The 26294-nt window shown below is 34.0% G+C and overlaps 2 protein-coding genes across 2 annotated transcripts; both read left to right on the top strand.

The window, feature by feature from the left end:
• Window positions 1-4163: 4163 nt before the first annotated feature.
• Window positions 4164-6882, top strand: LOC108477825 (cyclic dof factor 1). Its single transcript, XM_053022560.1, has 2 exons — window positions 4164-4761; window positions 5713-6882. Exons 1-2 carry the CDS (start codon window positions 4576-4578, stop codon window positions 6619-6621), a joined length of 1095 nt encoding a protein of 364 aa, XP_052878520.1. The 5' UTR covers window positions 4164-4575; the 3' UTR covers window positions 6622-6882.
• A 2924-nt stretch (window positions 6883-9806) lies between these two features.
• LOC108477826 (casparian strip membrane protein 2) lies at window positions 9807-26046 on the top strand. The gene is given in 4 exon segments (XM_017780312.2): window positions 9807-10037; window positions 10039-10067; window positions 10148-10271; window positions 25831-26046. Coding segments are annotated over 4 exon segments (561 nt in total). The 5' UTR covers window positions 9807-9845.
• Window positions 26047-26294: the final 248 nt, after the last annotated feature.

Below are 26294 nucleotides of genomic sequence, written 5' to 3'. Positions count from 1 at the left end.
TTTTAGCTCAGAAAGTCAAAGAATTGCTGAATAAACGAGTTCTGTTAGTAAAAATATTATGGCATCAACATAGTTTAGAAGAAGCTACCTGGGAAATCGAAGAATCAATGAGATTACAATATCTTAATCTATTTTCAGGTAACAATTTCGAGGATGAAATTTCCTAAGGGGGGAGAGTTATAACAGTTCGATTTTTCAGTAGTGTCGGAAACTGTGGTTTCAAGGCCACCAAATCTGGCGAGTAAGTTCGTAAATATTATTATTTAATATTTACGAGTCAAATATGGTTTTAAAAAAGTTTTTGATTTGGTAATTTATGTTTTATAACGATTTATTAGGTTCAAGTGGTAAGACCTTAAGGTCAAATGGTTTTAGAAAGTGAGGTATCGGGACCTCATTTCTATAAACTGAGTCATTAAAGTGGTATTAAAGTTCCATTGAAAAACTTTAACGTTTCGATAGTTAATTAATTAAAAAGGACTAAATCGTAAAAGATGTAAACTTTAGTCACTATTTGATTTGAGTGATTAAATGGTTTATTGAATGAGGAAAAGGGACTTAGTTAGCAATTAGACCATTATTAAAAATAATGGACAAAGGTGGACATTAAATGGGTGGATTTTAATATTATAACAAAAGTTAAATTAGTAATTTAATAATTAAAGGAAAAGTAAAACAAATAAAACGTAGCATCATCTTCTTTAACCTTTGTTTTTCCACCAAAATTGTTAAAAAAGGAAGCCATAGCTAGGGCTTAGTATTCGTCCAACTTTGGTTTGATGATTTGGTAAGCAAATTTTGCCAGTTTCTTTTCATTTTTATATTTTTGAGATCGTTGTAACTAGGTCTAGCTAACCCGTACATTCGTTTCTTATTTTGTTAAAAATTTTGGAAGTTTTCATTGATAAATATTAGATGTTTGTGATGAATAACATGGATTTGGAGCTTTGATTGTGTTGTGTGATGATTTTGTAAAGTGATTTTTTGTTAAATATTGATTTTAGGATTAAATTGTAAAAATGTCAAAATATTAGGGTTTGATAGTGAATTTTAGGTTTATTAGGGGCTGTATGAGGGCTAGAATATTTGGATAGATTATTGATTTGAGAAAATTAGTTAATTTGATAGATTAACTAATTAAGGGATTAAATTGCAAAAATTGTAAAAGTCTGGGGTAATTGCATAAATTCAAAAAATAAAAAGGTATTAATTGTAAAATGGATTGGAAATGAAATATATACTAATAAATGAGTAATTTTATATTTTAGACCAAGATCCCGTAGATACTCGTGAAAAAGGAAAAATAAGGAATAGTCTTTGAACTTCTGCAATTACTACAATTCAGTCTGGTAACTTCGTACGGTTAAAATTTAACATTTGTATAAATTGATAATTGGTATTATGCATATATTCTATTGTTGGAAATAAATTATTGTTTGAATTATAATATTAAATTGGATGTTCAGTTTGAATTGAACACGGGATTTGAGTACATCCGTGATCTGGTGTATGACAGGGGTTTGGAGTAGATATGGTATTGAAGGAAGATATCGACATTTTACCCAAGTAAACCGGGGTTCAGCATTTGTTGCGAACTCTTATGTTTTACTTTCTGTTTGGCGTGATTGGGTGGATCAGCTTTTATGAGCTTCTATTAAGCTCTTATGAGATTTTGTTAAGCTCTTACGAGCTTCTATTAAGCTTTTGAGCTTCTGTTGGCTTATTTGGGAGGACCAGCTCTTATGAGCTTCTGTTGACGATGTACTCTTATTCGTAAATTGTTCTTCGAATAGAAAAATCTCAGTAAGGTGATTTATTTAATGAATTTGAAAGACATGTTATTTAGTTTTATATTGATTTGAATACAGATGTATTTTTCGATTGAAGTTGTGAATGGCAGAGTATTGTCATGGATGATTTTTTATTATTTGATTTATTATAGTTAGTTAGGTAAGATTTTTGTTTATCTCATCGTACTTACTAAGCTTCATTAAACTTACTTGTGCTGTTTAATATCATTGTAGATTTTCGGAAGGTTGGACGATCGGACCGGCACTCAAGTCACACTATCCAGTTTATCTCGGTAGTTTTTGAAACGTTAAATTCGGATTATATGGCATGTATAGGCTCTTGTGCTATTTTGGTTAATGTTTGGCTTATGTAAATGTTATGAATGATATTTTGTGCAAATAACCAATTTGCAAAGGGTATGAGAATGAGGTATAGTTGTTATGCTAGCATGTGTGGCTTACACATATTTGATTTGCTGTGTTTGTGGTAACTTTGTTAGATATTTTGATTTGGTATTGCTTGAATGAGTTGATGAATTGAATTAATGTGTATTTTGAGATTAAATTATATATAATTGTCGTACCAATGAGGGTACATTGGTTAGGCACATATTAGGTTGGTTTTGATGTGTTTTTTACCCGATTAATGTCATTTTGATTTTGTATTTTGGTTAGTATTTGAGTTTCTTAAGGTCCAAGCAATTTGATTATTTTTATTAATGTATGATTTGAATGATTTACTATTGTGTTGTCTTGTAATACTCCGTAACACTATTCTGGTGACGAATACAGGTTAAGGGTGTTACAAGTTGAGTGACTACTAATATAGTTTACCCTTGAATTATTTAATAAAAGGATAATATAATCTTAAAATGAAATGAAATAAAATAAAATTTATAAAGGATGATATAATCTTAAAAGAAATAAATTTAAAAAATTTGAAGGTATACCTTATTAAGTTTAATTTTTTAGAAAAATCTATCTACAAATTTTTACTGTGGGTTGTCAAATGTGTTTTAAAAATAAATTACAAAAAATTAAATTGATCTTTTCAATAATTTATCAAACAAGCTCTAAGCAAAGTAAGCATTCATTTGATAAACCATTGAAAAATTAAATCAATCGAAAATTAATATTTTCAATAATTTAAATTTTTATACATGTTTGATAATCCAAAATAAAAATAACCCAATAGAATTTTCTATAAAGAGTGTGGAAAATGATAAGTAGATAAGAGCTACTTATCACTTAATGAAGAATATTTCAATTAATTCAATTTTATTTTAATATTATATTATCCTATAAAAATTTTGCATTTGTTTGGAATAAGGTGAAAGTTTAAAATTAAGGATAAAATATAGAATATAATTTTAATTTAAAATCAGATTTATAAAACAATTTAATTATATTCTATAATTAATTTGAGTAATATATCAAACATATTTTATAACTTAAATTCAATACTTAATCTTTGGACACTTAATTTTTTTTAGTTTATCAAACATACCTAAAAAAGAAGTTTTAGGACAAGCTTAGTTAAAAAAGGGTAAACTACATCAAAGGTCACTAAACTATTAGTAAGTTTATGCTTTGGTCACTCAACTTCAAAAAGTTACAAAATGGTCACTAAACTATTAGAAAGTTTTCATTTAAGTTAATGAGTTATTAAAATATTATTATATGGTCTATTCTGTTTGCACCACCTGCATCAATCAAAAGCTCTCATTCCCCTTATATTTTAGAGTTTGGATTTTTCATGAGAATTTGCAAAGTAAAATCCAAACAACTTTCTTCTTTGATCTTTGACATTAACCATCGGATCAACATGAATCTAAGATATGTTCTTCTATTTATTGATTGGTACTGATTTACCATATCGATCGTTGAATCGTCACTTGGAGCTCGCTAACCAGACTTAAATAAAAACTTTCAAATAGTTCAATGACTTAAATGAAACATTTCAAATAATTGGGTGACTATTTTATAATTTTTTAAAATTAAGTGATCAAAACATAAAGTTATTAATAATTTAATAATTTTTGATGTCTAGAGTTAATGTTATATATCATATTTTACATTTTAAAGTGGATATAAACCTAATTACTTTTCATAGTTGATTTATCTATTAATTGTGTTATCATCTCTAGTTAAACATTTTGTCAACACTTAATGTGGGAAGTGGGAGCAATTAATAATATATATATATATATATATATGTAGGAAAAGAGTCAAAATTATTAAAATTCTTAAAGACTTGCAAGAAAAAGAAATCATAAAGATAAAAATTTCTAGTCGCAATAGGAGGGAAGATTAAGTAAAGTTGAGGTGAATAGTGTTAGAATTTTGCTTAAAAGAAAGTAAGATGTTTAAGTTACTTTGGTCAGTGAAGGCTATCATTTGATGAAAGAAAGAGAGAATTTGAGAAGAGAATGGCCAAGTATTAGGTAAATGAACAAGACTAAGGGAAGGGGGGCATCTGGAATGGCAGAAAAAAGGGAGGCGCCAAAAAAAAATAACAAAACAAAAAGCACTATCTTTTTCAGCAATGTGGAGGAATATAACAGCATGAAAAGATCTTAAAAGTCCACAAAATTTGTGGCTCTCATTTGTCTTTGCCTCTCTTGCTTATTTGGCATTCCCCACCTTTGTTTAAGCCAACACCATTGGCCACCTTAGTCTCCCTCTGCCTCGATTAAACTCACTAACAGAAACCTCTATGAAATTGATTTTCTGACAAAAAGAAAGGTTTGCTCTAGTCGGGAAATAATATTACAAGTTATCAACCATGTCTGAACTTAATGATTCTTCTTCTATAAAGCTGTTTGGCAAGATGATTCCATTACTGACATTCAACCAGGATGAAACTTTAGTCCTTGATTCTTCTAACAGATATCTTCTTTCTTCCTCTAATTCTTTAGGTGCCGTGAATTCTAGTCACGGGCTTCAACTTCAGGCTCCCATCGAAGACAAGGTAATATATTTTTTTTCAAAATTCTTCCATTTGAACTGGGATATATGCTATTTTTTCAAGTACTTGACTACAAACTGCAAATCATTGGTGGGTTGCGTTGGTTTTATTTTTCTCCCAGATTTTTAACAAAATCGTGTTGTTGACTGGGTTCTGTATTTTGCTTTTACTGCAATTCTTACTGGGTTTAGGCTTTTGGGAATTCCAAGAGCAACCCATTGTTTACAAGTTCATAATTATAAATGGGTTGATTCAACTTTTTAGCACCCTTTTGCATCTCCATTAAGCTTTTCAAATTTCCAGTCAATTTTTTTTTTCTTTTATATATATTTGATAGTTTAAAAGAAATTCTGTTTTGGGTTTGATCTAATCAAATTTAGTTCAGACACTGAATTTTGTAAACATTGAAAAAGATAATTTCATTTTTTTTATTTGCTTGGGCTGATTGCTTTGAGTTTTCGGCGAGAAATGTTATTTCTTGCAGTTTCAAACAATCATTTCAGGTTAATGCCGATTGCTTCCACGCAACTGAGCAAAACGTTATTTTTTGTTTCTTAATCTTCAAGTAAGTTGCCAAGCTGTACTCTAGTTCTACTGTTATTACACCTTCTTTCTAGCACCCCCCCTCCCCCGCGGAATGAACATGCTCTGTTTTGAGCTACAGATAATTTATTTCCTAACTTGAGGGTTCAGTTCAGTTTCAATGATCGGCCATACGTGACTGACTTTTTTGCAGTTAAAATAATCACAAAAATATATATAGTGTTGGGTAGGATTCCCTGTTTGATACTTCAGTTTTCCCTGGAAGTTCTATGTTACAGAGTCCCTGTTTGAATGATCTCCTTGTTGTTAACCATGAAAACCAAGTCAACACAAATGAAATTAACTTGTGCTTGCATTTGAGTTTCCGTTGGCTTAAATTAGCCCCTAACTGTTTGAAGTTCTGGATTTTAGGAAAAAAATGAAGAGGATGACTGTGGCAGTAGAGTCCCTTTATCTGAAAGAAAACCTTCATCGCTTGAAAGCTCTAAGAACGAAGAAAAAAGTGAGACAAATTACTCACAAGAAAAGACATTGAAGAAGCCTGATAAGATACTTCCATGTCCCCGATGTAATAGCAAAGAAACCAAGTTTTGCTACTATAACAATTACAACGTGAACCAGCCGCGTCATTTCTGCAAAAACTGTCAAAGATACTGGACCGACGGAGGAGCCATGAGAAACGTGCCGGTCGGTGCCGGTCGTCGCAAGACCAAGAGCTCTTCTTCCTCTTTGCATTACCATCATGTTATGATCTCCGAAGCTATCCTTGGAGCTCAAGCAAGTGCTGTTAACCAAGCAAGTGGTGATAGTTGTGTTTTCACATTTGGTTCGGATTCTTCAGTATTCAGTCTTCCACGTTTGCCTCCGTCAACTCTCTACCGTCCTGGCTTTCCAGCATCCTTCTATTCATCACCAACATATCGCCCATCGGTTGTTCCAGTGGCTACCCTATCGTCAGCTTCCATCAACCAATGCGCTCCAAATACTGAAAGCTCAAGTCCAACTCCAACTTGGCCATTTCTGGGAAAACATTCAAGGGACGAAAAGGGAAAGCCCTCAGCAGACAGTAATATATCAGAAAGAAGAGCTTCTTCCAATTCAAAAGCTTTGAGGATTGATGATGATACTGAGGAGACTGCAAAAAGCTCTATGCTGGCGACACTTCGGATTAAAACCAAGAACACCAATTCAGGAGGTATCTTCGATGGCATCCAATCCAAAACCAGTGATGATAGAAATTACAGACTAACAACATTCTCAATGCTGCGAGCTAACCCTGCTGCCTTGTCTCGATCGCTTCACTTCCACGAAAACACATGAAAGAGAAATGACAATGTATAGCATTTCATTACTCTATGCTATCTCAGCCATTGATATATTGAACCCAAATCATGCAAAACACTTTGCAGTTGACTCTTCCTTTTTTTCTACTTTCACCAGAAGTGTTATTACGATAGGTTTTCATGCGAGACTGTGATATGACACAACTTGTAAATTAAATCATAATCTGATTCCACTTATGTATTCCTCATCTTTTGCTACTACAATAAATATTCTGAGAATTAAAAGTTGCAAATGAAAGATTCCACTATATATTCTGAGAGCATCAGCAAATGGGTGCCCCCAGTTGAATTAATTTATATTTATATTTATAGATATAGTTGGATCATAAATGCCGAAATTCAACGATAACCCGATCCTACGGGCATACTGAAATGGTAGATGGAAAAAGAAAGTGATGTAGGGCCTCAGCTGAGCAGATAACCATGAATTTTATGTTATGGAAAGGCAAAGCACCTTTCTCTTTCAAGCCCCAAAGAATCCAACAGCCAACCACTTATATATACAAGCGGAAAATACAAGAATAAAGGTTTTTTTATTCTACTATAATTTTGGTTGAATTGCAGAGGAGGATAAATTCCTAAAGGCTATTCAAACGATCAATTCGGTTATTAATCAAATCAAATTAGAATTAATCGAATTAATAGGATTGTATAATTTTTTAACCGTTAATCGAACAAATTAAAAAAAATGAACTGAATTTAACTGAAATTTATATGTTTTTATCTTTTGTTAAAATAAGTATAAAACATATAAAGAAAATACATTATTGATGTTCTTTGTCTTGAAAGTTAACCGAATTAACTAAAATTTTAAGTCTTCAAATACTACATAATTATTAAGTTCGATTAATTTAATTAATTACCCAATTTTGTACCAAATTAACTAATAACTGAAATTTTAAAAAACCATTAATTGATCGGTTAATCAGTTGGTTAATTCGGATTTAACCAAAGTTTGAACACCCCTAATAACGTGGCTAATGCAACTCGAACTCAAGCCACACTTGAAATAATAAATACCCTAACTATTAGACCAACACATGTACTATATTTTGTTATAAGATAAATAATAAATAAGAATTTTACCTTATAGAAACAACTCCACTGGACCAACCATGATTATTTAATAATATCCTAACATGAAATCGATGGATTCTGACGTTTCCATGGCCAGTTTTGCTTTATAGATAATATTAATATGTTTTTAAATTTAGAAGAGTAACAAATTTAAAATATATATTAAAATGTAATTTTGATTGAAATAATAAAGTTTAGAACATAATAATAATGTAATTTTTGGGTTTAAATTTATCGTATTTATTTTTAAAAATTTTATATAAAATTTTAAAAGAATAAAAATAATCATAAAATAGTATTTGTTGCTTTATAAAGTTCAAAGATTTTTTATAATTTCACAATCAAATTGAGACCTAATTGATAGGTGAAATTAACTCAATCAAATTTTAAATAATAGTACTCATGAGTACATTTGATTTTTAAAATTGTTATATATTATTAGTATTAATGACTTGTAATTGTATTATCAAATTATAATATACTAAATTTATTTAATATTTTATAAATATAATTAAAATACTCATTCCCAAAAATTTTGGTTAAGGGGAAACCATGGGAGATTGTTTTTGCAGATACTTTATGGAGATTGTAGAAAGGAAGAGATTTGACTATCTTCACATATCAACATCTTAGTACGAAAGAAGTGGTCATGGCTAGTTTATCTTGGGCTAGGGTGATGACGCGCTCGCTCTCCAATTTGCAACAACAAGCATATGCTCAATGGGAAAATCTACAGATTGGGTGGTTTAAACCGAATATGGATGGTGGAGTTGACGTAAAAGCAGGCCGTGCAACTACGGTGGTTTAGTGAGATGTCTAAAAGGAGGTTGGGTGTTTGGATATGATCGCAATATAGGTGTTAGATCAGTTTTAGAGGTAGAGCTTCAAGCATTAATAGATGGGCTAAAAATGACATGAGAAGGGCGCGTTGATTGTTAGTTGAAAGCGATAGCAAAACAACACTAGGCTTAATACTTAAAACTTGATAAGTACTGAGAGTAACATGTTTTAACCTCATTTTTGATGCGTTTTTAGGTTATTATTCGTTGTTGATTGTGAATTTTATGCTTCTAATCCTTTAAATTTATGTTTTGATGCTTAATAGAACACTTGGAAGCAAAAGAAGCGACAAATGAGCGAAAATAAAAAAAAAACGGAGCAAGCTACAAGAACCACACGGGTTGATCCATTCCACATGGCCGTGTGACCCACAATGACTACTACACGACCATGTGGTACATAATTAATAATTTATTATTCTGTTGCCAATCATGTATTATTATAACATTGTTTTTTACATATATGTTAGCTACTATTAATACTAGGTAAACTATTAATTAGATAATAACCTAAATTTTAACATGTTTTTGTTTTGGTGACTGATTTTTTATGTGTTAATTTAGTCATTTCCGTTAAGTTAATTTTACATTCTAATCCCTTCACAGATAAAAACTATCTAATCACCAAACGAAATATTAATGTGATTCGATATAATATTTGATTTAACATTTAATATTTACACATTTTATTAATTTAATTTTTATTTTTAAAATTAAAAATTTATTCTGTAATATTTACATATTCTCTCAATTTAACGATCCATGGTGAAGTTTTCAAACTGTAAAGAGAATACTTATAATAGTACCCAAAGACATTAACAGTAAATACTTTGAAAAAAAAATGTAAGTTCCTCAATATTATAAACCCATGCTAAATAAGAACAATTCAAGCCTTCTAGACATTGATTTTTATACCATATTATATAGGAGCTTATTGCAGACAGCAGCACTACATTAGGAAATTCGTGTTATATACTATATTGTAATTTAATAACTTTTTGTATATGATTTTGGTTCCCAGTCGTATATTGAGGTTTGAGGCAAGTAGGGGCAGGTAGAAATAAATAGGATTTAAGAAATGACATGACATGTTACGGAAGCAAATGCCAAGTATCTCAAGCTCAGCAAATTAACCTAACTTCCAATTTGATTTGCTTTTTACTTGTACAGTCAGAAAAATCCAGATTTGCTTAGGCATACAAAGTAGTATAAATGTTAATATCTTCCACTCTGCTTAACCTAGTTTCACCCATTAATTAATAGAAACCTTGGAAAGTTGAATAGCATGAAGGGAATAGCAGGTGAATCTGGTGAAACATCCAACGAGGCAACCCCAGTAAACTCCAACATCAATGGGGTTGCTACACTAGAATTCATACTCAGATTCCTTGCTACTGGAGGAACACTAGGGAGTGCTATGGCCATGGGTACTACTGAAGAAACTGTTCCATTACTCCCTCAATTCCATCCTTTTGAATGCCAAATATAGTGATCTTCCCATGTTCACGTGAGTTGTTTTTATGTCGTAAACACGTTTTTTGGTAAAAATATTGAGCTTTCTTGACATGCCTATGCTTTTTTTAACAGGTTTTTTGTGATTGCCAATTCAGTTGCCTATGCCTATCTTGTGTTTTCTCTTCCGCTTTCTTTCTACTATATCATCAGGAGAGCAGCCAAACACAGTTGAATTGTTTTGGTCACGTTTGACACGGTGAAGTTTATCACCTTTAATTTTAGGCCTTCCAAGTTCATAGTTTTTTCACTGTTGAACATAAACAAACATGCAATTTTTTTTTTGTTTTCCAGGTGTTGGGTTTTTGATCACAAAACAAAAATAAAAGAACTAAAATTTGTGTTGAAAAATGAAAACAGAAACAAAACTCAGATGTTGAAGGAGAAACTTGAGTTGACTTTTCTCATTCATCAAAATGTTTAAAGATAAAATGTACATATATTAAACTATTACATTGAAAGAGCAATAAATTTTCTGAAAAGTAACTTGCACAAAAACAGCTCAATAGTAACCTGCTGACTGTCTAAAGCTGCTTAGGTTGACTAACTTTATCCAGGCAAAAAAGTTGTTAGATTAGATACAGGTCGCCTGTCACACAAAAAAATACTTCATCCGGATAACATATGGTACTTTTGCATGTTGTTGTATTTCATCCGGGTAACTTACATGTGCTGTTTGTTGCCACTTTTTAACATATTTCATCCGGATAACGTACATATGTTGTTTGTTGCCACCTTTTAACACTCCTCATTGGCTACAAAACAGCAAACTCCAATTTCCTTCCTTAAACAGTTGAACCTTGTAGCAACTAATGGCTTGGTCAAAATATTAGCAAGCTGATCCCTCGAACAACAATGAACCAAGCTAATTTCCTTAGTTAATTCTGTTTCCCTCACAAAGTGATATCTAATCTTGAAATGCTTCGTTTTCCCATGGAACACAGGGTTCTTGGCTATTGCAACAGCTGACTGATTGTCTACCTTAATCATTGTTGCTTCTGCTTGACTAGCATTCAAATTATCCAACAGCTTTATAAGCCAAATTACTTGATTAACAGCAGTAGCAGCTGCAATATACTCAGCCTCTGTAGTGGATTGAGCTACTGTCTGTTGTTTCTTTGAACTCCAGCTGAAAACTCCTGAACCTAGAGTGAAGAAATATCCTGATGTGCTCTTCATATCATAAACTGAGCCAACCCAATCACTGTTTGAATAACCAACCAGCTTCAATTCTTCAGCTTTCTCAAACATCACACCATAGTCTAAAGTTCCTTTGACATACCTTAAGACTCTTTTAGCAGCGTTGAAATGAGCTGTGTTGCAGCAATGCATGAACCTCGAGAGAAGGCTAACAACATGTATAATATCTGGCCTTGTTGCTGTTAAATAGAGTAGGCAACCAACCAAACTCCTGTACCCCTTTTCATCTACTCGATCATGCTCACTGGTGCTTGACAGTTTCTCTCCTACTGCAACAGGAGTGCTAGTGGGCTTGCACTTTGACATGCTAAATTTTCTTAGAACTTTCAGTGCAAATGCTTACTGGCTTATGAAAATGCCATGCTCATTCTGATTCACTTCCATACCAAGGAAGTAGGTCATCAAACAAAGATCAGTCATCTCGAACACATCTTACATCTGCTTCTTAAAATCCTCAATCAACTCATTTCTGCAGCCAGTAACTAATAAGTCATCCACATAAATTGAGACTATCAACAAGGTTTCTTTCTCAGCCTTCTTCACATAGAGTGTAGGCTCACTGATGGTCTTCTCAAATCCCAGCCTTGATAAGTATGCATCAATCCTGTCATACCAGGCCCTTGGAGCCTGTTTTAGACCATACAAAGCCTTCTTGAGCTTGTAGACTTTGTATTCTTCACCAGCAACCTTAAATCCATCATGTTGTTCTATGAAGATTTCTTCCTTAAGAAATTCAGAAATCCTGACTTGACATCCAATTGATGGACTTTTATTGCTTCTGAGTAGACAAGGCAAATAATAGCCTTATGGTATCTAACCTTGCAACAGGTGCAAAGGTTTCAAAGAAATCAACCCCTTACTGCTGACTGTAGAAATTCAAAACTAGCCTAGCCTTGTGCTTGTTCAGTGACCCATCTGCATTGCTCTTAGTCCTGAACACCAATTTGACACCAATAACTTTTCTGTTTGCTGGCCTATCAACCAGCTCCCAAGTATCATTCTTATGGATCATTCTCAGTTCAACTTCCATAGCTTCTTTCCAGTAGCTCTCTCTTGCTGCTTCATCATAGCAGGAAGGCTCAACCATGGTTACAGCACACATTTCATAGATGTCTGTTAGTGTCCTAGTGCCTCTAACAGGTACATCATCATAATCATCTTCAGCTTCAACTTCAATCTCAGTATGCTGCAAGCCAATATCATTTTGGTACACTTCAAGCAAACTTGCATTAGTTCCATCCCATTTCCAGTGGCTTGCTTCATTAAACTTCACATCCCTGCTCACTACAATCTTTTTGGTCAATGGATCAAAGACCCTTTATCCCTTCTTCACATTGCTATATCCAACAAACACTCCTGGCATGAACCTCTTCTCGAGCTTGGTTCTTTTTTCAGCTGGCACTAATACATAGCACAAGCAACCAAACACTTTCAAGTGTGAAACAACTGGTTTTTGTCCAAACTAGGCTTCAAAGGGTGTTTTACCCCTAACTGCATTAGTTGGTAGCCTATTCCACAAGTAGACAGATGTGTTTACAGCCTCAACCCAAAAATTGTTAAGCATATTGACCTCAAATAGAAGGCACCTGGCCATATCGAGGACTCTCCTATTTTTCCTCTCACAGACACCATTTTACTGTGGTGTGTAAATGGTTGTCAATTAGTGTTGAATCCCACCTTCATCACAAATCTTTTGAAACCTTTGATACACATATTCAGTTCCATTATCTGATCTTATGCACTTCAGCTTACAACTGACTTGGTTCTCAGCCAATGCCTTGAATTTGCAAAAGAAATCAGCCACATCTGACTTTTGTTTCAAGAAACTCACCTAACAAAATCTGGTGCAACCATCAATGAATAGTGCAAAGTACCTGCTTCCATTCAAAGAGGTGGTCTTTATAAGTCCACAGATGTCTGTATGAACCAGTTAGAGCCTCTCTTGAACTCTCCAAGCTTTGTTGATAGGAAAAGCCAGTCTGGTCTTCTTGCCAAGTTGACAAACCTCACATACATCATTCTTGAGCTCGATCCTGGACATGTCTTCAACTAAGCTCATTTTGTGCAGCAAGCTTAGTGACTTTGTAATACCCCTACCCGTATTCATTGCCGGAATAGGGTACGAGGCATTACCGGAGTTTACGAATTAATTTTTTTTTTTTCAATTCAATATATTTTCATCATAGATTCGTGCATTTATATAAGATAACGTCATCACATATCTATAACCAGGTTTGTTAACCATACTAATGGCTAACTTTACATTCATTTCACGTTAACATTTACTTTGTTAGCTTATACATGCCATTGATTTCCAAAATAAAGTTTCTTTATATACCGAAATCCCGAGGTTGATGATGTGATGTGTCTCCACCAGATCCGACCTCCGAGCTCTTAACACTACAAAAGCAGGGAAAAAGGAAGCGGGTTAAGCACTTTGTGCTTAGTAAGCTCATGTAACAAGAATTATACTTACCTAATATTTTCAATACAATATAATAAACATTCATATATCCATTCAATGCATTATTACCCTAACATGCACAAACTCAACATTCAAGTTAGTACAATAATTTCCATGTATCAATAATATATATATATACCATGATTGATGTACTCATCAATACCATGATTTTCATTCCTTATTATTTTTCATATTTATCCCGTTGAATTTATCGAATTTCGATGGATTTTCGAGGTACACTTTTAGTGTACAATTAAGTCCGTCAATTCATATTCATGTGCGCACATTTCCATTTTAGAGAGCACACTCATGAACCTCAACCTTGCGGCGGGATTACCAGTCGAGCTAAATCACGCAATATAAACTCATAGAGTATTGTCGGGATTACCGGTCAAGGCTAAATCCTCGCAACGACAATTACTCTAATGAGCTTGGATCTGAATTACCATCCGAGCTAAATTCAGACCTAATCGGATTACCCGTCCGGGCTAAATCCCTTTTACACATATTCTTTGGAGGGCTATATCAGATAGGATCACCCGTCCGGGCTAGATCCTTTTACCGTCAATTCCTTTTCGAGAGATCCATCGAATTTTCCTTTCATTCAAACGGGATTTCTTCCCATTTTATCAAATATATCAATGTTTCATCAATTTCCATACAATGAACATTCAAATCATATTCATATCAAAAACATGCATTTCAAGCATTTAAGAATATAATTCAAGTTACGAATTTACCTTGATACTTGTTTGTAAACAGTAAAAATCTATTAATCCCGAACTTTTTCCTTTCCTCGATCTAGCTTCAGATTTGAATCTTCGGATCTAAATAAATAAATTTAATTATCAATTTAATACATTTCATGTTCATATGCAACATTCTCTATAATTCAACTATTATTTATAGTTTATTCAAAGTGTCTACTTGAGTCATAGTCACTAAATTATTTATAACTTGAGCTACGGAACTCCAAATTAAGATCCGTTAATTTTCCTGAAACTAGACTCATATATATTTTACCATAAAATTTTCAGAGTTTTTGCTTTATCCAATCAAGTAAAGTCACCCCCATTCGTTGTCTAACAGATTCGACCCTTCTTCACTAAAAATAAATTATCTCTTTATACGAATTCAAATGATGTTCTTGTTTGTTTCTATTAAAATAGACTCATTCAGAATTCTAGACATATAAATTTAAGTCCCTAATTATTTTTATTCAATTTTTTAATTTTTCAAAATCGAGCAGGGGAACCCGAATTCATTCGACCTTGTCTCACAAAATTCATTATATCTCAAAATTTACAAATCCATTGCTTACAATATTTCTTCTATGAGAAACTAGACTCAATAAGCTTTAATTCCATATTTTGTTCATCTTCTAATTCGATTCCTACAATTTTTGTGATTTTTCAAACTTAGTCTACTGCTGCTGTCCAAACTGTTTTAGTGCAAGTCGTTTATTACCATTTTCCCTAAGCTTTTAATAAATGATAATTTCGTCCCTACTCAATTAGCCTCTCAATTGAGCTGATTTTCTCAATTAACATTTTATTCTATCACCTTAAACTAGTTTACAACCTTTACGAATCATAATTTCAGCAATAGACTTTAATTCCAAACATTTTCACAATTAGGTCCCAAAAATCAATTTCCATTGAAATTGCCTAATAAAATCATCTCATAAACAAATTAAAGCTTTAATTTCATTCTATTTCATCATAAACTTACAGCACTCAACCATGGTGACTTTAAATTTCATCCATGAAATCAAAAACTAATGAATTTAATAGTAGGATCTAGTTGTAAAAGTCTTAGAAACACAAAAATTACAAGAAAAAGGCAAGGATTAACTCACTTGGTGCAAAAATTATGAATACCAGCTTAGAGAACCCTCCTATGGCGTTTTTAGCTGCTGGAATTGAAGAGAAATGAAGAGAAATCTAGATATTTCCTATTTAGTCCTAGTTTTATTTAGTTAATTTTGCAATATTCCAATTTTACCCTTAATTTATCAATTTTTCTGCTGATTTCATACCCTTTCCGTCCAGCCCAAATAACTTTTGGGTCTAATTGCCTTTTATATCCTTTCTCATTAGACTAATAAGCTATTTAATCACTCTAGCAATTTTTACACCTATTACAATTCAGTCCTTTTCATTTAATTGACTACCCAAACATTAAAATTTCCCAACGAAATTTTAATACCATATTAATAACATTTCATAAATATTTATAAAATTATTTTTGACTTGGTTTTACGAGATAGAGGTCCCGATACCTTATTTTACCCAATTTCTTCAATAATTTCTTTTTCTAACTAATCACTAAATTGATAAAATTTTCCATCAATATTTTCATACGATTTTCCTATCATATAAATTTTCAAGCAAAAATATTGAAATAAATTTCTCTTTAAATCGGATTTGTGGTTACTGAAACCCTTTGTTCGATAACATTGAATTTACGCCATTACAACTCTCCCCCCCTTTTAAGGATTTTCGTCCTCGAAAATCTTACCAGTAAAGAGGTTTGGGTATTGTTTCCTCATTGCCTCCTCCGATTCCCATGTTGCTTCCTCAATCCCATGCTTTTGCCACAATACTTTCACCAAATTTATCTTTTTATTTCTAAGCTCTTTTGTCTCCCGTGCCAATATCTTGACCGGTTCTTCACTATAAGTCATATCCGGTTGAATCTCTACTTCTATCAGAGAAATAACATGTGAAGGATCTGATCGATATCGTCGTAACATAGATACATGAAAAACATTATGGATTCTATCAAGTTCGGTGGTATTGCCAATCGATAAGTTTAACGGTCCAATTCTTTCTATGATTTCATAGGGCCGATAAATCTTGGACTCAATTTACCCTTTCGACCGAATTGAAGAACTTTCTTCCAAGGAGACACTTTCAGAAATACCTTGTCACCGACTTGAAATTTAATCTCTTTTCGCTTAAGGTCGGCATATGATTTTTGACGATCGGAAGCTGCTTTTAGACTATCTCGAATAACCTTTACTTTTCTTCATTTCCGGATCAAATCAACCCCATGTATCTTCCTTTCATCGAGCTCATCCAATATAACGGTGTTCTACATTTTCTACCATACAAAGCTTCATACGGAGCCATTTTAATACTAGACTGATAACTGTTATTGTAAGCAAATTCAATCAAAGGTAGATACCTCTCCCAATTACCTTCAAACTCTAGTATACAACATCGGACATATCTTCCAATACTTGAATTACACTTTCAGATTGACCATCTGTCGAGGATGAAATGCAAGATCTTGAAATACAACTGAGTACCCAAGGCTTCTTGCAATTTGTCCCAGAAACGAGACGTAAATCGGGGATCTCTATCTGTTATAATGGAGACAGGCACTCCATGTAACCTGACAATCTCAGATATGTACAGTTCAGCTAGTTTATCTAAAGAATAATCCATACGTACCAAAATAAAGTGAGCTGACTTTGTCAATCGGTCTACAATCACCCAAATAGCATCTTTTTTCCTCGGAGACAAAGGTAGCCCCGATACAAAATCCATAGTGATTCTTTCCCATTTCCATTCCGGTATAGTAATTAGCTGAAGTAACCCCGAAGGTACCTGATGTTCAGCTTTAACTTGTTGACATATTAAACACCTTGATACAAACTCAGAGACATCACGTTTCATTGCCGACCACCAGTACATCTTTTTCAGATCATTATACATTTTATTACTCCCCGGATGTACAGACATAGTACTACTGTGGGCCTCGCGTAGAATCTTCTGTATGAGCTCCGAATTCTGAGGTATACATACCCTACCTCTGAATAATAAACAATCATCAGAACCAATCTGAAATTCAGAATCATTACCTGACTCACACTGTGCCCGTTTAACCTGTAACTTCTCATCATTCTTCTGAGCTTCACATATTTGCTGTAAAAATGTCGGTTTAGCTCTCAATTCAGCTAGGATTGAACCATCATCAGTTAATGATAACCGGGTATTCATAGCTCGTAAAGCAAACAGAGATTTTCGGCTCAAAGCATCAGCTACAACATTAACCTTACCCGGATGGTAATCAATAATCAAATCATAGTCCTTTATCAGTTCAAGCCACTTTGCTGTCTCAAATTCAAATCTTTACGTGTCATCAAATATTTCAAGCTTTTATGATCGGTATAAATATGACATTTCTCACCGTACAAGTAATGCCGCCATATCTTGGTATAAATACAATAGCGACTAATTCAAGATCATGTCTTGGGTAATTTCTTTCATGTGGTTTAAGTTGTCTTGAAGCATAGGCTATGACCTTCTTGCATCAAAACACAACCTAAACCATTTAATGAGGCATCACTTGTAAATAACAAATTCCTTACGGTTCAGTTTGCACTAATACAGTGCTTTCGTTAATAGGTCTTTCAATCGGTTGAAACTTTGTTGACATTCATCATCCACTCGAACTTTACATCTTTACGCAATAATCGAGTCATTGGAGAAGCTATCATAGAGAATCCTGTACAAATCTCCGATAATAACCAGCTAAACCCAAGAAACTTCTAACTTCGGATACATTCTTGGTGGACTCAATTGACAATAGTGAGATTTTACTTGGATCTACCCCGATGCCTTGGCAGATACAATGTGTCCAAGAAAACTCACTTCTCGAAGCCAAAATTCACATTTCTTGAATTTAGCATACAACCGCTTCTCTCGTAGAATTTGCAACACAATTCTCAAATGTTCGCATGTTCTTCTTCATCCGAGAATAAACCAAAATATCATCAATGAATACTACTACAAATCTGTCTAAGTACGGTCTAAATATCCGGTTCATCAAATCCATGAATCTGCGCAGGTGCATTAGTTAGCCCAAACGGCATAACTAGAAACTCATAATGCCCGTACACGGTTCTAAAAGGTGTTTTGGCACATCGACTCCTTTACCCGTGGCGATAATAACTCGATCGAAGATCAATCTTTGAAAACATAGTAGCACCTTTCATTTGATCAAATAAATCATCAATCCGGGTAACGGTACTTATTCTTTATGGTTACTTTATTAAGTCTGCCGGTAGTCGATACACAATCTCAAAGACCCATCTTTCTTTTTCACAAGCAGAACCGGAGCACCCCAAGGTGAATGACTCGGTCGGACAAAACCCCATCAACAAGCTCTTGCAAGCTGTGTCTTTAACTCTTTTAATTCTATAGGAGCCATCCAGATGCGGAGCGATGGAGATCGGAGTAGTTCCGGAATCAAATCTATAGAAAATTCCACTTCTCTTTCGGTGGCAATCCTGGTAATTCTTCCGAAACACATCGAAAATTCACATACCACTGGGCGCCTGTATCTTTGACTCGAGATACCTTGGTGTCGAGTACATAAGCCAAGTAAGCATCATACCCTTTTGACATACCTTTATCTTGCCATTCTTGAAATCATATCGATAACCCTCATCGATCGATTTAACCGGAGCAACTCACCATTCGACATTTTAACACAATATATTTTTGTTTACAATTTACTACCGCATCATCTTTGGGTTAACCAATCCATACCCAATATCACGTCAAATTCATCAAATGGCGGTAACATCAAATCGGTAGGAAACAATAACCTCTTACCATCGGTGGACAATTTTACAAATTTTATCCACTAACACGACCGCCCGGGGGTTCGAGACTTTAACCACAAATTGATGAGGTTCAACAGATAAATTTTAACAATTGCAAGTTTAACACATATATATGAATGCGTAGAACCGGGATCAATCAATGCGATAATATCGATTATCAAGTAAAGAAAATGTACCGATAATAACATCGGTCTTTGAAGCATCTTCTCCGCACGAATGGCATATGTCCTAGCGGTGCTCGTACCTCGAGCCTACCTATAGTATCTTTTGTAGCTCCTCGACTACCACCGACATTCTGGGATGGTCGAGGTGGTCGCCCTCGAAACTAGATTACTCGGCTTCAATATATGTTCAACTTCTTTTCAACCCTTTCGGACAATCTCTGAGGAAATGGTCAAAAGAACCACATCGGTAACAAGCCCCACTCTTAAATCGGCATTCACCAAAATGAGCTTTATTACAGTACTGGCATCTCGGTTTAGGAGTGTCAACACTGCCAACACTGGTCACTGATGGATTAGAAGGCCTTGGATTAGTGCGTTGAGAACCTCGTTCTTTTTCCGAATACCCAATGGCTGAAGTAGAACGATCCTGATATTTCTTCAATTTCTTTGAAGCAGAAAACTGGGATTTTCCCATCGGTCTTTTACTAAAAATTCGAGCTTCCCTCTCAGCCTGTTTCTTTTCTTTGCTTAATTCTTCTACTTTATAAGCTCTCTCTGCCAATGTAGCAAATTGAATTTCAAGAATTCCGATCAGTAACTTAATGTCTTCATTCAACCCTTCTTCGAATCGTTTGCACATTTTAGCTTCTGATTGTACCCATTCTCGAGCATATTTACTCAATCAAACAAATTCTCTTTCATATTCAGATACTGATCAATTGCCCTATTTCAGCTCAATAAATTCTTTTCTTTTCCGGTCAAAGAACCTCTAGCTGATATATTTTTTTCTGAACTCGGTCTGAAAGAATTCCCATGTAATTTCTTCTTTCAGAACAACTGAAGCTTTAGTATTCCACCAATGGTAAGCTGTATCTTTTAGCAGTGAGACGGCACATTTCAGACATTCTTCTGGTGTACAAGATAATTCTTCTAGAACCCGAGTAGTATTTTCTAACCGAATTCACTGTTCGAATCATCATCAACTCTTTGCTCAAATTTTTGGCCCCATATTTTGAATTTTATCTCTGGAGCTTTCCTTTTCGACGTGATTCAAGACTGTACCTTGTGGGATCTCGGGAACCGTGAAGGAGCGGAGGGGAGCTTGAACTTCTGCACTACTGAGGTTAGTTCTTAAGTATTGATTAAACCATTCATTCATCATTTGATAGAAGGCTATTTTTGCCTCCTCCCCTCGACCTTCTGTCTCGGGCCTTCTACTGCTAGTTTCTTCTCTTTGTACTGAAGCTGGAGCATGACTTCCAGCTTCCTCAGATTGAGCTCGGTCGGATGACATTACTATAAGAAAAACATATTTTAAATGGTCAGGAGATATCACACTATCAATAATAATTTAAACGGTATGTATAGCTAATTCCGTATTTGCTACATCGGTCCTAGAACCGGCTAAACCGTAGCTCTGATACCAATAAATGTAATACCCCTACCCGTATTCATTTCCAGAATAGGGTACGAGGCATTACCGGAGTTTACGAATAATTTTTTCTTTTCAATTCAACATATTTTCATGATAGATTCATGCATTTATATAAGATAACGTCATCACATATCTATAACCAGGTTTGTTAACCAAACTAATGGCTAACTTTACATTCATTTCACGTTAACATTTACTTTGTTAGCTTATACATGCCATTGATTTCCAAAATAAAGTTTCTTTATATACCGAAATCCTGAGGTTGACAGTGTGATGTGTCTCCGACCAGATCCGACCTCCGAGCTCTTAACACTACAAAAGCAGGGAAAAAGGAAGCGGGTAAGCACTTTGTGCTTAGTAAGCTCATGTAACAAGAATTATACTTACCTAATATTTTCAATACAATATAATAAACATTCATATATCCATTCAATGCATTATTACCCTAACATGCACAAACTCAACATTCAAGTTAGTACAATAATTTCCATGTATCAATAATATATATATATACCATGATTGATGTATTCATCAATACCATGATTTTCATTCCCTTATTATTTTTCATATTTATCCCGTTGAATTTATCGGAATTTCGATGGATTTTCAGAGGTACACTTTTAGTGTACAATTCCGGGTCTGTCAATTCATATTCATGTACGCACATTTCCATTTTAGAGAGCACACTCATGAACCTCAACCTTGCAATGGGATTACCGGTCGAGCTAAATCCCGCAATATAAACTCATAGAGTATTGTCGGGATTACCGGTCCGGGCTAAATCCTACAACGACAATTACTCTAATGAGCTTGGATCTGAATTACCAGTCCGAGCTAAATTGAGACCCTAATTCGGATTACCCGTCCGGGCTAAATCCATTTTACACATATTCTTTGGGAGGATATATCAGATAGGATCACCCGTCCGGCTAGATCCTTTTACCGTCAATTCCTTTTCAGAGATCCATCGAATTTTCCTTTCATTCAAACGGGATTTCTTCCCATTTTATCAAATATATCAATGTTTCATAAATTTCCATATAATGAACATTCAAATCATATTCATATCAAAAACATGCATTTCAAGCATTTAAGAATATAATTCAAGTTACGAACTTACCTTGATACTTGTTTGTAAACAGTAAAAATCTATTAATCCCGAACTTTTCCTTTCCTCGATCTAGCTTCGTATTTGAATCTTTCGGATCTAAATAAATATATTTAATTATCAATTTAATACATTTCATGTTCATATGCAACATTCTCTATAATTCAACTATTATTTATAGTTCATTCAAAGCTGTCTACTTGAGTCATAGTCACTAAATTATTTATAACTTGATCTACGGAACTCCAAATTAAGATCCGTTAATTTTCCCTGAAACTAGACTCATATATATTTTTACCATAAAATTTTTAGAATTTGTTCTTTAGCCAATCAGTACAGTTTATTCTTCAAAGTCACCCCTGTTCTGTTGTCTAACAGTTCTGACCCTTCTTCTCTAAAAATAAATTATCTCTTTATACAGAATTCAAATGATGTTCTTGTTTGTTTCTATTAAAAATAGACTCATTCAGAATTCTAGAAATATAAATATAAGTCCCTAATTAGTTTTATTCAATTTTTTATAATTTTTCAAAGTCAGAACAGGGGAACCCGAATTCATTCTGACCTTGTCTCACAAAATTCATTATATCTCAAAATTTACAAATCCATTGCTTACAATATTTCTTCTATGAGAAACTAGACTCAATAAGATTTAATTCCATATTTTGTTCATATTCTAATTCGATTCCTAAAATTTTTGGTGATTTTTCAAAGTTAGTCTACTGCTGCTGTCTAAACTGTTTTAGTGCAAGCTGTTTATTACCATTTTTCCCCTAAGCTTTTAATAAATGATAATTTCGTCCCTACTCAAGTAGCCTCTCAATTGAGCTGATTTTTCTCAATTAACATTTTATTCTATCACCTTAAACTAGTTTACAACCTTTACGAATCAGAATTTAAGCAATAGACTTTAATTCCAAACATTTTCACAATTAGGTCCCGAAAATCAATTTCCATTGAAATTGCCTAATAAAATCATCTCATAAACAAATTAAAGCTTTAATTTCATTCTATTTCATCATAAACTTACAGCACTCAACCATGGTGACTTTAAATTTCATCCATGAAATCAAAACTAATGAATTTAATAGTAGGATCTAGTTGTAAAAGTCTTAGAAACACAAAATTACAAGAAAAAGGCAAGGATTAACTCACTTGGTGCAAAATTATGAAATACCAGCTTAGAGAACCCTCCTATGGCGTTTTTAGCTGCTGGAATTGAAGAGAAATGAAGAGAAATCTAGATATTTCCTATTTAGTCCTAGTTTTATTTAGTTAATTTTGCAATATTCCAATTTTACCCTTAATTTATCAATTTTTCTGCTGATTTCATACCCTTGCCGACCAGCCCAAATAACTTTTGGGTCTAATTGCGTTTTATATCCTTTCTCATTAGACTAACAAGCTATTTAATCACTCTAGCAACTTTTACACCTATTACAATTCAGTCCTTTTCATTTAATTGACTACCCAAACATTAAAATTTCCTAACGAAATTTTAATACCACATTAATAACATTTCATAAATATTTATAAAATTATTTTTGACTCGGTTTTATGAGATAGAGGTCCCGATACCTTATTTTACCCAATTTCTTCAATAATTTCTTTTTCTAACTAATCACTAAATTGATAAAATTTTCCTATCAATATTTTCATACGATTTTCCTATCATATAAATTTTCAAGCAAAAATATTGAAATAAATTTCTCTTTAAATCGGATTTGTGGTTACGAAACCACTGTTCCGATAACATTGAATTTACGCCATTACAGACTTATAGTTTACATGCCCCATTCTCTTGTACAAAAAACATGATTCATCAGCTAGAGCAGTATGTGCCTTAGCTTGTAGCTGATTCACATCTAAAATGAATGATCTATCACACATAGCTACTGTCACTAGCTCCTGACCAAAAGAGTCCTTGATCATACATGTTTTTCCTTTAAAAATAAGGGAGTAACCCTTCTCCAGCAACTGACCAACACTAAGCAAATTTTAGTCAATGCCAGGTACATAAAGAACCTCAGAGATAGTCTTGTTATCTGAGTAAGTACAAATCACAGCCTTGCCCTTGCCTTTGGCCTCTAAAAGCTCACCATTACCGATTCTGACTTTGGACACAAAACTGGTGTCTAGCTCCCTGAACATACTTTTATCTGAAGCCATATGATGAGTATATCCACTGTAAATCAGCCAATTTTTGCTGACCTTGCTCGAGCTTACAAAACAAGAGGCTGTAAAGATATGCTCTTCCAGTGCTTCCACATCCTCAGCAGCCTGAGCTTGGTTCTGGTGCTATGGTTGTGCTTTTGGATTATTTTTGCACACTTTTTCAATGTGTCCAAGCTGTTTGCAACCTCTACACTAAATGTCTGGTCTGTACCAATAATATTTTTCAAGATGAGTAGTCTTCTTGCAATGAGCACAAGGTGGAAACTTCTTTTTGGCAGTATCCTTCTTGCCTTTCCCTTTCTTTTCTAGCCAAGGCTTCTTGCCTTTGTAACTTGAGCTTGAGCTTGAGCTTTCTCTATTCCTGGCCTGAAAATCTCCCTCAAAGTGCTCCTCCATTCTGTTTGCTCTTCTTTGCTCTTGTGTATAGAGAGCATTTATCAACTCTGTCAAAGGAATGGCTGATAGGTCCCTCGAGTCTTCTAAAGAAGAAATTTTTTATTCATACTTCTCTGGTAAGGTTGTTATGACTTTCTCAACCACCATTTGGTCACTAAACTCAACTCCAAGCAGTCTTATGCTGTTGACTGTGGCCATAATCCTATCAGTATACTGCTTGATGGTCTCTGAGTCCTTCATTCTTAGATTCTCGAAGTCTCTTCTCAAGTTTATCAGTTGTTACTGCCTGGTCTTGTCTGACCCCTGAAACTCCTCCTTGAGTTTGTCCTAGGCTTGCTTTGAAGTGTCATAAGCCATTATCCTTGTGAAGATGACATCTGAAACTCCACTCTGAAGGCACGACATGGCCTTATACTTCTTGTCAGTGTCCTCACTATGCTGCCTAATTTGAGCTATGGTCAGATTAGCTCTCAAGGGAGGTGGCTCTGTGTCATTTAGAACAACATTCCACAGGTCATGTGCTTGTAGATATGTCTTCATTTTCACAGCCCAAATGTTATAGTTTTCACCAGCAAAAATAGGTGGTGGTGATGGTGAAATACCTATCTTTGCAGCAACCAAACAAGCCAACAAAAATAGCTCCTGCTTTTTTTCTTTTAAACACTAGTTTCTCACAAACAAATCACAACCAATGCCCTCAAAGACAATAGGCTCTTGATACCATTTGTTGGGTTTTTTATCACAAAACAAAAATAAAAGAACTAAAATTTGTGTTGAAAAATAAAAACAGAAGCAAAACTCAGATGTTGAAGGAGAAACTTGAGTTGACTTTTCTCATTCATCAAAATGTTTAAAGATAAAATGTACATTTATTAAACTATTACATTAAAAGAGCAATAAATTTTCTGAAAAGTAACTTGCACAAAAATAGCTCAATAGTAACTTGCTGACTGTCTAAAGTTGCTTAGGTTGACTAACTTTATCCAGGCAAAAAAGTTGTCAGATTAGATACAGGTCGCCTGTCACACAAAAAAAATACTTCATCTGAATAACATATGGTACTTTTGCATGTTGTTGTATTTCATCTGGTAACTTACATGTGCTGTTTGTTGCTACTTTTTAACATATTTCATCCGGATAACGTACATATGTTGTTTGTTGCCACCTTTTAACACTAGGCAATGCTAGGATTGGTGACGGCTGGTGCATCAGCTGCCACATCTATTGTGTATTTAGCATACAAAGGGAATGCTAATACGAATTGGTTATCAATATGCAAACAGTTGGATTCCTTCTGTGAGTGCACGTCTGGATCACTAGTTAGCTCTTTCGCTTCAGCATTTCTTCTCATGCTTATTATCATTTCATCTGCCATTGCCATCTCTCTCTCATGATTCATTGCATCTCTATGTATTGAGGGTTGACATCCTGAGTGTTGCTATCTTAAGTTGTCTATTTGCTTAAAATGGAAATTTTAATGGAAGTGCTAGATTGCTGGCTGCTGCGGCTTGATATTGTGAAAACTATGCAAACAAAAACTCTAAAAACACAAAAGTATGTTTACACAGTTCAGTTTCCTTATGTTTATGAAGCAAATTCAGTGAGTAATTCTACTATTTTTAATCTGTAACACAACAAGTGA

Source organism: Gossypium arboreum, chromosome 12, assembly GCF_025698485.1.
Source record: "Gossypium arboreum isolate Shixiya-1 chromosome 12, ASM2569848v2, whole genome shotgun sequence".
In the NCBI taxonomy this organism is placed as follows: domain Eukaryota; kingdom Viridiplantae; phylum Streptophyta; class Magnoliopsida; order Malvales; family Malvaceae; genus Gossypium; species Gossypium arboreum.
Note: the sequence above shows the minus strand (reverse complement) of the source record. Positions and strands in the feature narration are given on the sequence as shown.